This window comes from Patella vulgata, chromosome 6 (assembly GCF_932274485.2).
Source record: "Patella vulgata chromosome 6, xgPatVulg1.2, whole genome shotgun sequence".
NCBI lineage: Eukaryota > Metazoa > Mollusca > Gastropoda > Patellidae > Patella > Patella vulgata.
This window is the reverse complement of record NC_065884.2, coordinates 41,946,835-41,961,203: the sequence shown is the minus strand read 5'-3', so window position 1 is coordinate 41,961,203 and position 14,369 is coordinate 41,946,835. Positions and strand designations below refer to the sequence as shown.

The 14,369-nt window shown below is 33.3% G+C and overlaps 1 protein-coding gene across 1 annotated transcript in view; it reads left to right on the top strand.

Annotated features, from left to right (window-relative positions):
* LOC126823264 (phosphatidylinositol 4-kinase alpha) overlaps positions 1–11,195 on the top strand; it is a 55,987-nt gene extending 44,792 nt beyond the window's left edge. Inside the window, exon 14 of the mRNA XM_050551979.2 lies at positions 11,192–11,195. Within this exon, the coding sequence (XP_050407936.2) occupies positions 11,192–11,195 (4 nt within the window). The remainder of the gene's footprint in view (positions 1–11,191) is intronic.
* Positions 11,196–14,369: the final 3,174 nt, after the last annotated feature.

Genomic DNA, 14,369 nt, shown 5'->3' with positions numbered 1-14,369 from the left:
GATTGTACGAAAAAGTCGTGTTTTTAGCTTGTGGACCCTATAGAGGTCATAATTTTTATCCGATTAAAAAAACGTATTATTATATCACCGTTACACCCTAAGGACGACTGAGTTCGAATTTCGTGAAAATTGGCCCAAAACTGACCGACAAAATGGCCGCCCTTAGTTCTCAAATAGCGTAAAAATATGGTATATCAAGGTTGTGGACCCTATAGAGGTCACAATTTTTATCCGATTTTGTTGAAACTTGAAATGTAAGTTTATAACCCAAAGATCTCGGTTCCTTTCGATATTCGCGCATATCCGACCGTAACTTCCTGAATTATGGCCCCTGATTGTACGAAAAATTGCGTTTTTAGCTTGTGGACCCTATAGAGGTCATAATTTTTATCCGATTTAAAAAATCGTATTATTATATCACCGTTACACCTTAAGGACGGCTGAGTTCGAATTTCGTGAAAATCGGCCCAAAACTGACCGACAAAATGGCCGCCCTTCATTCTCAAATAGCGTAAAAATATGGTATATCAAGGTTGTGGACCCTATAGAGGTCATAATTTTTATCCGATTTTGTTGAAACTTGAAATGTTAGTTTATAACCCAAAGATCTCGGTTCCTTTCGATATTCGCGCATATCGGACCGTAACTTCCTGAATTATGGCCCCTGATTGTACGAAAAATCACATTTCTAGCTTGTGGACCCTATAGAGGTCATAATTTTTATCCGATTTAAAAAATCTTATTATTATTTCACCGTTACACCTTAAGGACGGCTGAATTCGAATTTCGTGAAAATCGGCCCAAAACTGACAGACAAAATGGCCGCCTTTCGTTCTCAAATAGCGTAAAAATATGGTATATCAAGGTTGTGGACCCTATGGAGGTCATAATTTTTATCCGATTTTGTTGAAACTTGAAATGTAAGTTAAAACCCAAAGATCTTGGTTCCTTTGATATTCGCGCAAATCGGACCGTAACTTCCTGAATTATGGCCCCTGATTGTACGAAAAATCGCGTTTTCAGCTTGTGGACCCTATATAGGTCATAATTTTTATCCGATTTAAAAAAATGTTTCATTATATCACCGTTACACCCTAAGGACAGCTGAGTTCGAATTTCATGAAAATCGACCCAAAACTGACAGACAAAATGGCCGCCCTCCGTTCTTAAATAGCGTAAAAATATGGTTGTGGACCCTGTAGACGTCACAATTTTTATCCGAATTTGTTGAAACTTGAAATGTAAGTTTATAATCCAAAGATCTCGGTTCCTTTCGATATTCGCGCATATCGGAATGTAACTTCCTGAATTATGGCCCCTGATTGTACGAAAAATCGTGTTTTTTGCTTGTGGACCCAGGTCATAATTTTTATCTTATTTAAAAAACCGTATTATTATATCACTGTTACACCCTAAGGATGGCTGAGTTCGAAATTCGTGAAAATCGGCCCAAAACTGACAGACAAAATGGCCGCCCCTCGTTCTCAGATAGCGTAAAAATATGGTATATCAAGGTTGTGGACCCTATAGAGGTCATAATTTTTATCCGATTTTGTTGAAACTTGAAATGTTAGTTTATAACCCAAAGATCTCGGTTCCTTTCGATATTCGCGCATATCGGACCGTAACTTCCTGAATTATGGCCCCTGATTGTACGAAAAATCACATTTCTAGCTTGTGGACCCTATAGAGGTCATAATTTTTATCCGATTTAAAAAATCTTATTATTATTTCACCGTTACACCTTAAGGACGGCTGAATTCGAATTTCGTGAAAATCGGCCCAAAACTGACAGACAAAATGGCCGCCTTTCGTTCTCAAATAGCGTAAAAATATGGTATATCAAGGTTGTGGACCCTATGGAGGTCATAATTTTTATCCGATTTTGTTGAAACTTGAAATGTAAGTTAAAACCCAAAGATCTTGGTTCCTTTGATATTCGCGCAAATCGGACCGTAACTTCCTGAATTATGGCCCCTGATTGTACGAAAAATCGCGTTTTCAGCTTGTGGACCCTATATAGGTCATAATTTTTATCCGATTTAAAAAAATGTTTCATTATATCACCGTTACACCCTAAGGACAGCTGAGTTCGAATTTCATGAAAATCGACCCAAAACTGACAGACAAAATGGCCGCCCTCCGTTCTTAAATAGCGTAAAAATATGGTTGTGGACCCTGTAGACGTCACAATTTTTATCCGAATTTGTTGAAACTTGAAATGTAAGTTTATAATCCAAAGATCTCGGTTCCTTTCGATATTCGCGCATATCGGAATGTAACTTCCTGAATTATGGCCCCTGATTGTACGAAAAATCGTGTTTTTTGCTTGTGGACCCAGGTCATAATTTTTATCTTATTTAAAAAACCGTATTATTATATCACTGTTACACCCTAAGGATGGCTGAGTTCGAAATTCGTGAAAATCGGCCCAAAACTGACAGACAAAATGGCCGCCCCTCGTTCTCAGATAGCGTAAAAATATGGTATATCAAGGTTGTGGACCCTATAGAGGTCACAATTTTTATCCGATTTTGTTGAAACTTGAAATGTAAATTTATAACCCAAAGATCTCGGTTCCTTTCGATATTTGCGCATATCGAATTGTAATTTTCTGAATTATGGCCCTTGATTTTAGGAAAAATCACTTCCTTTTTAGCTTGTTCTCTATCCATCTCTCGAAAATGTGGGCGTATCCTGCCTGGTAGCCGCTGGTTTTACATATTTCTGAAACAAACTATGCTTCCGAAAACTTCTTACCAACTGTTCGACTAATGTTATTTGTATGACAATCAATAATACAATTTAAGTTATCAAAATCTTTGTAAAAAGCTCTCTCAATTTCTAAGACCAACAAACTCATAACAGGGAATTTTTTTTTCAAACATGGCAAGTTGATTAGGTTATTTTATACTATACCGTTGCAATTTAGATGCAGGGATTCACACAAAATTTTTACCTTCTATTTTGGCATTGTTTACCTCATTAATTCATTGGGTCAGAGACCGACTGCAGTGGCCACTTATTTTGAGGCCGACTATGTGATGTAAGAAATTTAGGTGCACGTATATTAAGTATTTGAGATTTTTCCCTTCTATTCTGGCATTGTTTGTTTATCTCATTAATTCAGTGAGCACTTATTTTGAGATCGACTGCACTTATTTTGCGACCGACTGCATTTATTTTGCGACCGACTGCATTTATTTTGCGACCAACTATTTTTTTCGCTACCCCCCCCCCCCCCCCACACACACACACACACACACACACATTTATGCCCCTGCTAGTCAGTAACAAGTTATAGATGAGACTAACTTGTGTATGCGACTGTACTATATAATATACTGAAAAAATATCTCCTGAAAAACAGAAAAAGTACTGAAAAAAACCACTAAAAAACATAGTAAAATACTGAAAATTTTCTTCAATGAGCTCACCCTGGGATCCATACCAGTGACAGACTGTGCTGTGAAACCTATTAGGGGAAGAGGAAGGCCATTGGCAGCCCGTGAGCATAGTAAGGCTCAAATAGGGTCCCAGGAAACACTACTGGGAGTTGGGCGCCCAGATGAGTCATTTCTAGCGGGATCTGGGAGAGTTCGCACCCTGGGAACCAAAAGGAGTCCCAAATCTTTCAGTATTTAGGGGTTTTTTATAGTTGCATTTAGGAATTTTTCGGTATTTAGAGTTTTTTTAATAGCCCACATTTTCATGTGGACGTATATTGTCGTCGACCCTGTCCGTCCGTCCACAATTGTTTGTGAACACTCTACAGGTCACAATTTCTATCCGATTTCAATGAAACTTGAAATATAGGTTTATCACCCTAAGATCTTGGTTCCTGTTGATATAGTGTCAAAATATTGTATATCAGCTGTTGTGGACCCTCTAGAGATCACAATTTTGATCCAATTTCGATGAAACTGGAAACACAGGTTTATAACCCAAAGATCTTGCTTTGGATCGTAACTTCCTGAATTATGGCCCTTGATTGTACGAAAAGTCACATTTTTAGCTTGTTGTGCCTCTAGAGGTCACAATTTTTATCCGATCTAAAAAATTGATATCACCTTTACACCCTACTGATGGTTGACTTCAAATTTGGTGAAAATCGGACCAAAACTGCTGGACAAAATGGCCGCCGTTCGTTCGCAAATAGAGGCCACGATTTTGATCCCATTTTGATGGAACTTGAAACATATCTTTATGACCCAAAGAATTTGGTTCCTTTCGCTATTTGCGCATATCAGATTGTAACTTCCTGGATTATGGCCCCTAATTATACAAAAAATCGCGTTTTTAGCTATTGGACCCTCCAATCTGATTAAAATACAGATCTATATCTCGTTTCGTTTTTTTTTATACTTTCGATGGCCTACACTACATGAAGATCTGACAAGTTATAGCGATAGGTCATGTCAGGGGTCAAAAGACTGACTTATGACCCTATGATGTCAGACATTTGATTAACCAATCAGCATTGATGTTACTAGTGGATTACCCACAGTTCCGTGCAGAACACACCTAAAGCTCGACGTAACAGACCGTTTCATTGGCTTATCCCTGACACCATTCAGAACACAAGTTAAATAACAACTCTTCCAGATCCAAGTGTAGTAAAGACAAGTAAAACGAAATTTTGAACTATAAAAACGAAACAAAATAGGATCTGTGTTTTAACCAGATTTTTGGACCCTCTAGAGATCATAATTTTTATCTGATTTTAAAAACCGTTTCAATATATCACCGTTGCACCATAATGATGGTTGAGTTTAAATTATGTAAAAATCAGATCGAAACTGCCCGACAAAATGGCTGCTCCTTGTACGCAAATTGTGTAAAAGTATGTAATACGAAGGTTGTGGACCCTCTAGTGGTCACAATTTTTAATATATTTTATCCGATTTAGATGAAACTTAAAAAATATCTTTATATCCCAAAGATCTCAGTCTCTTTTGATATTCGCGCATTTCAGACCACAACTTTCTGGATTATTGCCCCAGATTGTACGAAAACTCCTGTTTGTTTTTATCTTGTTCTCTATCCATCTCTTGCAAAATGTGGGCGTATCCTGCCTGGAAGCCACTGGTTAAATTTTTTTGAAATTAGTAGCAACAAATTTTTTTAAATCAGTATTTTTCTGTGTTTTTTCAAGTTTTTTCAGTATTTTTCGTAATTTAATTTTGTGTTATTGCATGCTTAATGATAAATGTGTCCTGCATGTACAGTAAAACTCTGGTAAAGCATGAAATTACATCATCACACTGAGGAGTAATTTGATGGATTTCATTTAACGTTTGTGCCAACACAATATGTATACCATAATTTAAATCTCAAACAGATCCATCAACAAAAAAGACCATAAAATCATTCATCCCTCAAATGTTCTATCTGCATGTTTATAAGATATCCCTATATTGTATAAATTTGTGCATGTATTATTCCATTTACACAGTTGTTTTCCTGTATTTTGAAATAGCATCTTGATATGGATGTAAATATATGTATTGAGCTTTTGTAATACTTAAAAACATGTGACCGATTTAATTTAGATCAAATATAAAAGTGTTGATTTAATGAGATTTGATAGATTAATTTCTTTTACCAAATGTAGCCAGTATTCATTAGTGCCACCAAAACAATATATTGTTGAATTGGTGTATCCCGGATTTACCTTTCCACAATACAATATTTTACTTCTATTTCAACATGAATTGTTCATAGAATTTAAAAGATTTCTAGTTAAAAACAACTCTTTTACTGAAAACTTTCCTTACAACACAGATGTCAACAGAATATTACTGATTCAGTATCTATCGTGGATACTAAATTTTCTGGCCTGAATATGTATCATGACTGGAATCGTATGACAAAATATATAGTATCATGACCCAACATTAATGTTGAAATGTAATTCATTTGTTTTCCAACAATCAAAAGTTTTCACCAATAGCAAACTATATTCCACTTTAATCTTTGATTGTATAGAAACATAGTATTTTGACCTTAATCAAAGCTGTCATGCTCCTTTTAAAAAAATATTCTCATGATTTTTTTTACACTAATTCAATAGACATAGTCAAACGCATATTTCTCGAAGAATTTTTGTTGTGTTGTTAAAATATTTAATGAAAATTCAATTTAATAAAAAAAAAAAGGGGGGGGGGGTGTAAATAAAATCGATCTGCACTAGAGCCTATGCACGCTTGATACATTATAAACAAGATAAATAAGGGACCTTTAGGTGTATGTTTCACAAAAATACTTCACGATTTTAACCTAATTCTTGTCTATTTGCAATGTCTTTTGGATTTGAGTAATTCTTTTCAGGACCCTTTCCTCAGTAGAAAGACTAATCAAGTCTCTGCACAAAAAAAGAATTCTTTTGGCAAAATACAAATTTCAGTAAAAAATTTAATTTAAAGATATGTTCACTCAATCTGAATTGGGTCATCTGTTATTAACCTCTAAACTTAATAATATCAGAAAGTATGAAATTTCTAACGATTAGGAAAATTCAAATTATAACCTCAAATTGTCTAAAAACCCACGTTACAGTAAACATGATAATTATTACAGAGTACAGACTGAGTCCTGTGTTGCTGTGCTGGCATGTGAATTGATAAAGCTTTTGTCCATTCCTTATTTTACAATTATGATGCATAATTGTGGCTATGTTAAATTGTGTAGGTTCACTTTGAACTTGAAGTCTCCCTTTAGTGTCCATTTCATGTAAAATGGTCCATCATGACCAAAAATTAAATTAAATCATTTCATAAAAATCTATTACTAATATCTAATTTTAATGTTTAGTTCTGTGAAATTTGTTTTTGAACTTCTAAGTGAATAATAGACACAATGGACAGACAATGATGCCACATAGGTTACCATAAAAACAAAAGTATCACAAATTAGTTTTTATTTAACTATTTTTGTTTTGTTTTTATAGTTTTACTTTAATGAAGTAAGTCTGATTTAATAATTTTCATCATTAAAGATACATTAAGAGTTTTATAAAGAGTTGGCCATTCTTGCTATAATAATTCAAAAATAGATGATAAAAAAAGAAAATGTTGAAAATTTCAGTCAAATTACTTTGTTCTGAATGGAATTATCACTGTTGGAAGTTTGGACTAGAATTAAAAAATAGGCATCAACTGTGTCTGCACCGTCTATGAGAATTTCTGATCGTTTGATTGACAGACGATAACTCCACCCACATTTATTTTCGATTATCAAGTAGCATGCTCAATGGCTATGGTAGCCTCGCTTGACAGGCCTTTCATCACCAGTTTCCAGTAATGACATCAGCGACTAACGGTAAACGTTAGCTTGGTCCACCATTTATTGATTTAATTTTAAATGAACGACTGTTTAAATCCAAACCATATCCAAGCCATCTGTGGGTCTACAGAGTTGATTTTGAGTTTGTCATGTAAATAAAGGTCTAATTAATAATTTGTATAACATCTGAAGCCTAAATAAAGACTTGCAATAGGCAGATTTAGCTCTTGCGTAATGTATGTTTAATTTAGAAGTAACAAATGAATAATTTTGGAATATATGGTACTGGCTAATGCACGTTTCAATCATTCTTTGACACCATTAGCTTCCAAAAAGCAAAAAACATGATATGGACTTCCTGTTTTCGTTGATATATTTTTGTCCGATACATAATATACTAAGTAATAAATAAAACTTATATATCAGGAAGTGCATTATTGGCTTCAACAGAAAAATTAAATTCAGATTGTACAATGATATGCAGTCCCCTCCCCCACCATCTTACCAACATTCCCCCCACTCCGCTGCAAGAAGTAGCTTTTAATACTGCACAACATATGTTTTTAAATTCAGCAGATGGTCCATCAGAATAAATAATGAGATGGGTATTTACATGTAGGGTCAATTTATCATTTTCAAAACTTTGAGACATTATGGAATTTATATTTTTTTAACACATACTTTTGATATTGTCGAAAGTCATTAGATGTTAGTTGTATTAACATCTCCAATGAGATCATCATAAAAGGTCTAGTAATATCAGTAATGATTTAGTTATAAAAATTATTAATATTTAACCCTACCAATCAGATACATGTATACATGTACGGACATCACCAGCAATGACAAATGAAATGGCTGTTTTTGAAGTTGATGTGTAAATGATAAAATGTAAATTTACTATTTACAGGTATAATGAATTTCAACAATATTGAAGTTTCTATTATAGTATTAGTAACAAAACATATGTCTCAATTTTTGAAAAAAATGATAAATGGAATCTAGCTTTTAGATCATGGTGTTGGTGCCAAAAATGCACCTCAATGTAAAATGTTTGTTATATATACATGTGTCAGAAGAAGATACCAAAGAAAAAAAAAAATCTTGGATTGTATTTTGGTACTGATAACCTAATTAAGAGAATCAATAAATTTGTTACTTTTGGAAATATTAAAGCTTTTGTTTCACACGCAAAACTTACGTGACCAACCCATGTAACTTATGTGACGATATATTTTGGTTTACATGCGTAAATATATTCATAAACAAATCTTTTCTATTGCTAACTTGCAAAATAGAATGAATATTCTTTCATATTATATTTAAAATTATCTAGTCATGTTTCACCAATTACCGAATTTTCAATGCAAAATGTCAGGTTATGTTTATTTGATTTTTCTGCGTAACTTACGTAACGGTCGCATTGTGTTAAATTGTGGAAAAACCACCTGCTTTAAAGTTTTGATAATTATTAATTTTCAAAATTGAGAGGATTGAGATATTCTGATGCATTTACATATTGATTCAGTTGATATCAGACAATTTTAGAGCTCTAAACTGCTCCGAACTGTAACTTACGTGACCTGAAATGGCCCTTTGGGGGATCAAACTCAATATGTATATGTCACATTGAAAACCCAAACCACTATATCTTCACTATTATATATCACACTATAATGAACTAGTGGAAAAGCTTATATTAAGCAAGATTTTATTTACTGTTTCAGGTGCTAGAAAAAACCCAGCTGCCACAAATAGTTTATTGAAAGATTATATTAAAAAACGAAATCTTATTCTTTCATTGGTGGTAAGTATCTCTGTGACGTGTGTTAGTATGTAATAATGTTTCTGTTGATATAAGCTTATATACACATTAAATTATGTGTAAAATTTGTAAACTAGCTGGTATCTTAATTCAAAGTGATATTATATGAAATTATTTGGTCAAAAATGGTGGTTCTTTGGGGTGAAATATTACTGCTAGATTATTCATTGAAGACAAATCCTTGATGATTGTGTACTCTTTTTTTTTTAATAGGCTGGAGCTGTAGATGCTCTGATTACATGGCACAACCCTCTAGAAATATCAGAATTAAAGGTACCAGATGAAGATAAAATAGCTACATGGAGGAGTACCCCTTTAACTGATAAACAATGGAAAGAATTAGCCAGATTAAGTTGGGATATATCACCTATTTTAGCTGTTTTCTTACCTTCAAGGTATATTGTAATTACTTAATATAAAACATATAATAAAGCCAAGTAGGGGTTTGGTATAAATCACTCAAGACTTTCAATTTTGAGATTTTATCTAAGTTTAAAAAATATTTTATATATTTAATATAGAACTAGCAGATTTGAATAGTAAAATTACTTTAATTTAAAGGTGTCAATGCTTATTTTAAAAGAAAATTATTGCAACTGAATTCACCAGTTTCTATTTCATTATGTGGAATAATAAAGCCTTGTTTTTTTCAACAGATTTCGTAATTCCTTAGCATTAGTTAAAGAAGTTACTCTCTTGGTTCGTATCCACCCAGAAGCTGTGTGTCATATTCCTGAAGCTATTAACTTCTTAGTTACTGCTGAATCATTGGAGGCAGATGCATCAGAGGTAAGCTATATCAAAACTACTTTAAAGACCACATAAGGTCACCAGATGAAATGTTTTGTACTTGTAGCCAGTGGTTACTATGTGCACTTTACGGCAAATTCACGCCAATCTGATTAAAATTAAATCAGCCATCTTCACTCAAAGTCGCAAATATAGACCTCCCGTAAAAACGACTTTGCCAATTTTCGAAAATTCTCTTAATCCCCTCAGACACCAGTAACGTCACACTGACTAATTATATATTCGGAATGTTTATTCCTTAATTACCTATATACAGCCGGGGTATGTATTCATTAATGCCTGACCGGTTCCGTAAACATACATTATGCAATTGCAAGAGCTAAATCTGTCTATTGCAGGTCTTTCTTTAGGCCTGAAATGTTATCTAAATTATTAATTAGACATTAATTAACCTATCCAGACCATAATCAACTCTAGATGGCATCGCTAGTCTGTGGATTATGAGCCTATTTACTGCGTAACTTCCCTTCACGATTGAACGATTAAATGGATAATCGAGACTATGCAGTTTATCGTACTGACTTTAGTAATGATGATCGAGGCTAGGCGGAAATTTCAATTGCTTAGTTCTCGGTTCATAGTGGATCGATTTGAATGAAATTTTCAGTAAATTGCCTTTACATTATCTAGTTTTTAACTATTATAGTGAGAACTGCCAACTCATTATCGAATCTCTCAAGGTCTGGGTAATGATTATGTAAGTATGTTAATTGAACCGTCAATACACACTAGTCAACTGGTGGTGTATATGGATAGTGATAAGACCATAATAGTGCATATTGTATGTGTGGTCCCTGTAATGTCACCGGCCAATCAACCAGGCAGTTATTGAAATATTGAAAACTGTTTTCGGGTGTCTGATACTTAAACGGTAATATGTCGAATAATTTTATTCAGATCGGTGTGAACTTGCCGAAAAGTGTATATAGTGACCACTGGCTATGGGTACACACAATTTGTTTTTCTCATTTTATGTGCTCTTTAAAAACATGCTTCATCAGAGTTAATATCTGGTACATGCAAATTGTTTTTTAATTCAAATTACCGGTATGACATTTCTGATGAAAAAATCTCCAATCATAACTCATAAATTATATTGTTTTGGACAATAAATATAGCTTTCACTGTCAAACTAGGATATTTTAATAGTTCCAGCAAGTTTAGAATAAAAACTTAGCATTTCTGTTCAAATCAATTCTATGAAATTTATAGAATATAAACCATTTAATTTACAACCTAAATCTATATATTATATAACTATTTGTGTTACAGTTGACGCACGTTTTAACGTGGGAGATTGTCTCCCCGGTCTTGGCATTATCCTATTTTTCAAGATTATACCCACCACACCCACTAACAGCTCAGTATGCTGTCAGAGTTTTAAGGTCACATCCACCGGTAAGTATTATTCACAGTTACATGAATGAGACAAAAAGATGACATTCACATTGTCAGTTATTTTCTGGAAGTGCATTCCAAATAATTGATGCACTGTATCGAAAAGTTCTGGATCCAAATAATTTCAAATTATAGGCAGGTACATCCAATAATAGTTCTCCTTGTGATCTTAATGATCGTTCAGGTTGATACAGTGATACTAGATTTTGAAGGTAACCTGGCGCCAGTTTGTTTATTGATCAATAGGTTAACGATAAGATTTTAAAGTTGATCCTTTCTCGAACACGAAGCCAATGTAATTTGTTCAAGACTGAGGTGATGTGTGATCTTCATTTAGTTTTTGTGACAATGTAAGCAGCGCGGTTTTGTAATCTTCAGAGTTTTGAAATCTGTTTGTTCGTAATACCAGTTAGTAATGAATTACAGTAGTCTATTCTGGACAGGATGAAAGATCGAGCTAACCTTGCAGCACCGTCTTCTGTTAATATATGATGAATGGACCCTATCCTTCGGAGATGGTAATGACACATTTTACCTGTCCAACCTTGTGGGTTTTCTCCAGGTGCTCCAATCTAACCATTGTTAGTCTCTTTAAGGAACAACCTACCTGAAGTGAGCTGTTTGATTAGCCAGTAGACTACTTCTACACAACACTTATGCATTGAATATACAGCAGTGTTGAGTTTACATTTATTAAACTTTAGTCAGCCAGGCCACATAATATTTGATTTTATATTTATTTCAGGAAGCTTTATTATTTTATATACCTCAGTTAGTTCAAGCTTTAAGATATGATCCTGTAAGTTTTATTTAATTTATACAAATACAGCCATAAGAAAAATTAATGTGAGCTCAAAGTTTAACTCCACTGAACTCACTGTCCCTTTTTGTGTTGTCATAAAATGTACACTATGTAATGATTTCTAATAATTAGATACTTTGATGTTATTAAATCGTATATGTTGTATGAATTATGTCTACAAACCATGCGACGATTAATGGATTTGAAATGTATTTTGATTGATAGCTATAGATGTATATCTGTTGTAATTTTAGATGGGATATATAGGAGAATTTATATTATGGGCAGCAAAAAGATCTCAATTATTAGCTCATCAGATTTTATGGAATATGAAAACAAATACATTTACTGATGAAGATGCTACTATTAAAGATAGTGAGTATTATGTAATATTATTAAGTTATTGGTGATTAGGACTGCAGAGACTAGGTTCAATTGCTGAGGATATAAATTTGTGAACTCTGGTCTCCTAATCAGGCACACACATATACCCTAAGCTACTTATTCAACTATTTGATTTTGATTACATGATAGATTGTTGTTCACTGGCTTGCAAATGACAAATTTCCTTCAAAAAATAATTTCTTCACTTAATTTGAGTAGGATATTCAATTATATTCAGATCTTTGTCTGAATTGTCAAATAGATGATTTATGATCACTAAAGATGTGATTCGTTTTTTGCATTATTTCGAAAACATTTGAAGACAAAATTCTACAATAAAAGATAAGTCAGAATGGTCTAGTTCACTGACAAACAATGTGTTAACAAAGTAATGATGTGTGAACCGTGGCATGCCATGTTATGAAGTCATTTTCCACAAACTATTTTAACCTCTGGCAGCTGGTAATCTTCACACGTCCAGTGTGTACTTTTTGTTGTATTTTACCTTTTATTAGTCGATTTTTCTAATCGAAAAATTAATATATTAATAATAATTTTACAGAAGATTCCAGTTGAGGGGGATTATTTCAGCTAGAAATATTGAATGAAAATGTCTGTACACAAAGTCAATGAGAGATCGGTGATGATTTCCTAGTTTAATTTGAATGTAAATTTATAATACTTGTATATCAAGACTAGACATATTAAAGATACATTATGGGAGATTAGATAAAGAGCTGGTAGTTCTCACTACAATAGTTAAAAACTAGATAATGTAAAGGGAATTTGTTGAAAATTTCAGTCAAATTGATCCACCCTGAACCGAGTATTTAGCGATTGAATTTTGGATCTAGCCTCGATCTTCATTACTAAAGTCGGTACAATAAAAAACATAGTCTCGATTATCCATTTTTTTATTTAATCAGAAGTAGCAGACCGGGTTCTAATCCAGTAAATATCGCAGGCTAGTGATGCCATCAAGAGTTGATTATGGTCTGGATAAGTTAATTAATGTCTAGTTAATAATTTAGATAACATTTCAGGCCTAAAGAAAGACCTGCAACTGGCAGATTTAGCTCTTGCATAATGTATGTTTAATGGATTTGGGTTTTATTTTTATAACAGGTGAAATAGGTGATAAACTAGAAAAAATAATGGATCAAATAATTCAAGGTTTATCTGGTTCAGCTTTACAATTCTATAAAAGAGAATTTGATTTTTTTGGTAAAATTACAGCTATATCAGGTGAAATAAGGTAAATATAAATAATATGAAGAATATTATTTTTTTACTGTATTTAGCTAATGCACACTCTGAGGCACCCAGACATTGTTTTATCCCATGAGACAAATTCCACAATACGAAAATCTTAATCACTTGGTCCATTTCTGTTAGTGTTATGATGACATTACAACTCTAGCTACTATACATAGTACCAGTCAAACAGAAAACAATAAAACTCTCTTTCATCAAATTGTTATCTGTATATTAGTTTTAAATTTTATGATTGAAATATTGTTTTGTTTTTTTTATTTTAAAGTCAACATCAGATTACATTATTTATTTTTGTGATTTTCAGACCATATCCTAAAGGTAGTGAGAGAAAGAATGCATGTTTGCGATGTTTAGAAAAAATAGTTTTACAACCTGGTTGTTATCTACCGTCTAATCCTGAAGCTATTGTTACAGCTATAGACTATAAATCAGGAACACCAATGCAGAGGTATAATATTTTATAATTATTTTTCTGATCATCACTTTGTCTGGTTTTCCTGGCTACAATAGTCGAGTGGTTAAGGGACTGGATACCCGACTAGAATATCCCTAGCTGAATCCTGGCATTGAATGAAAACACTTTGGGTAGAG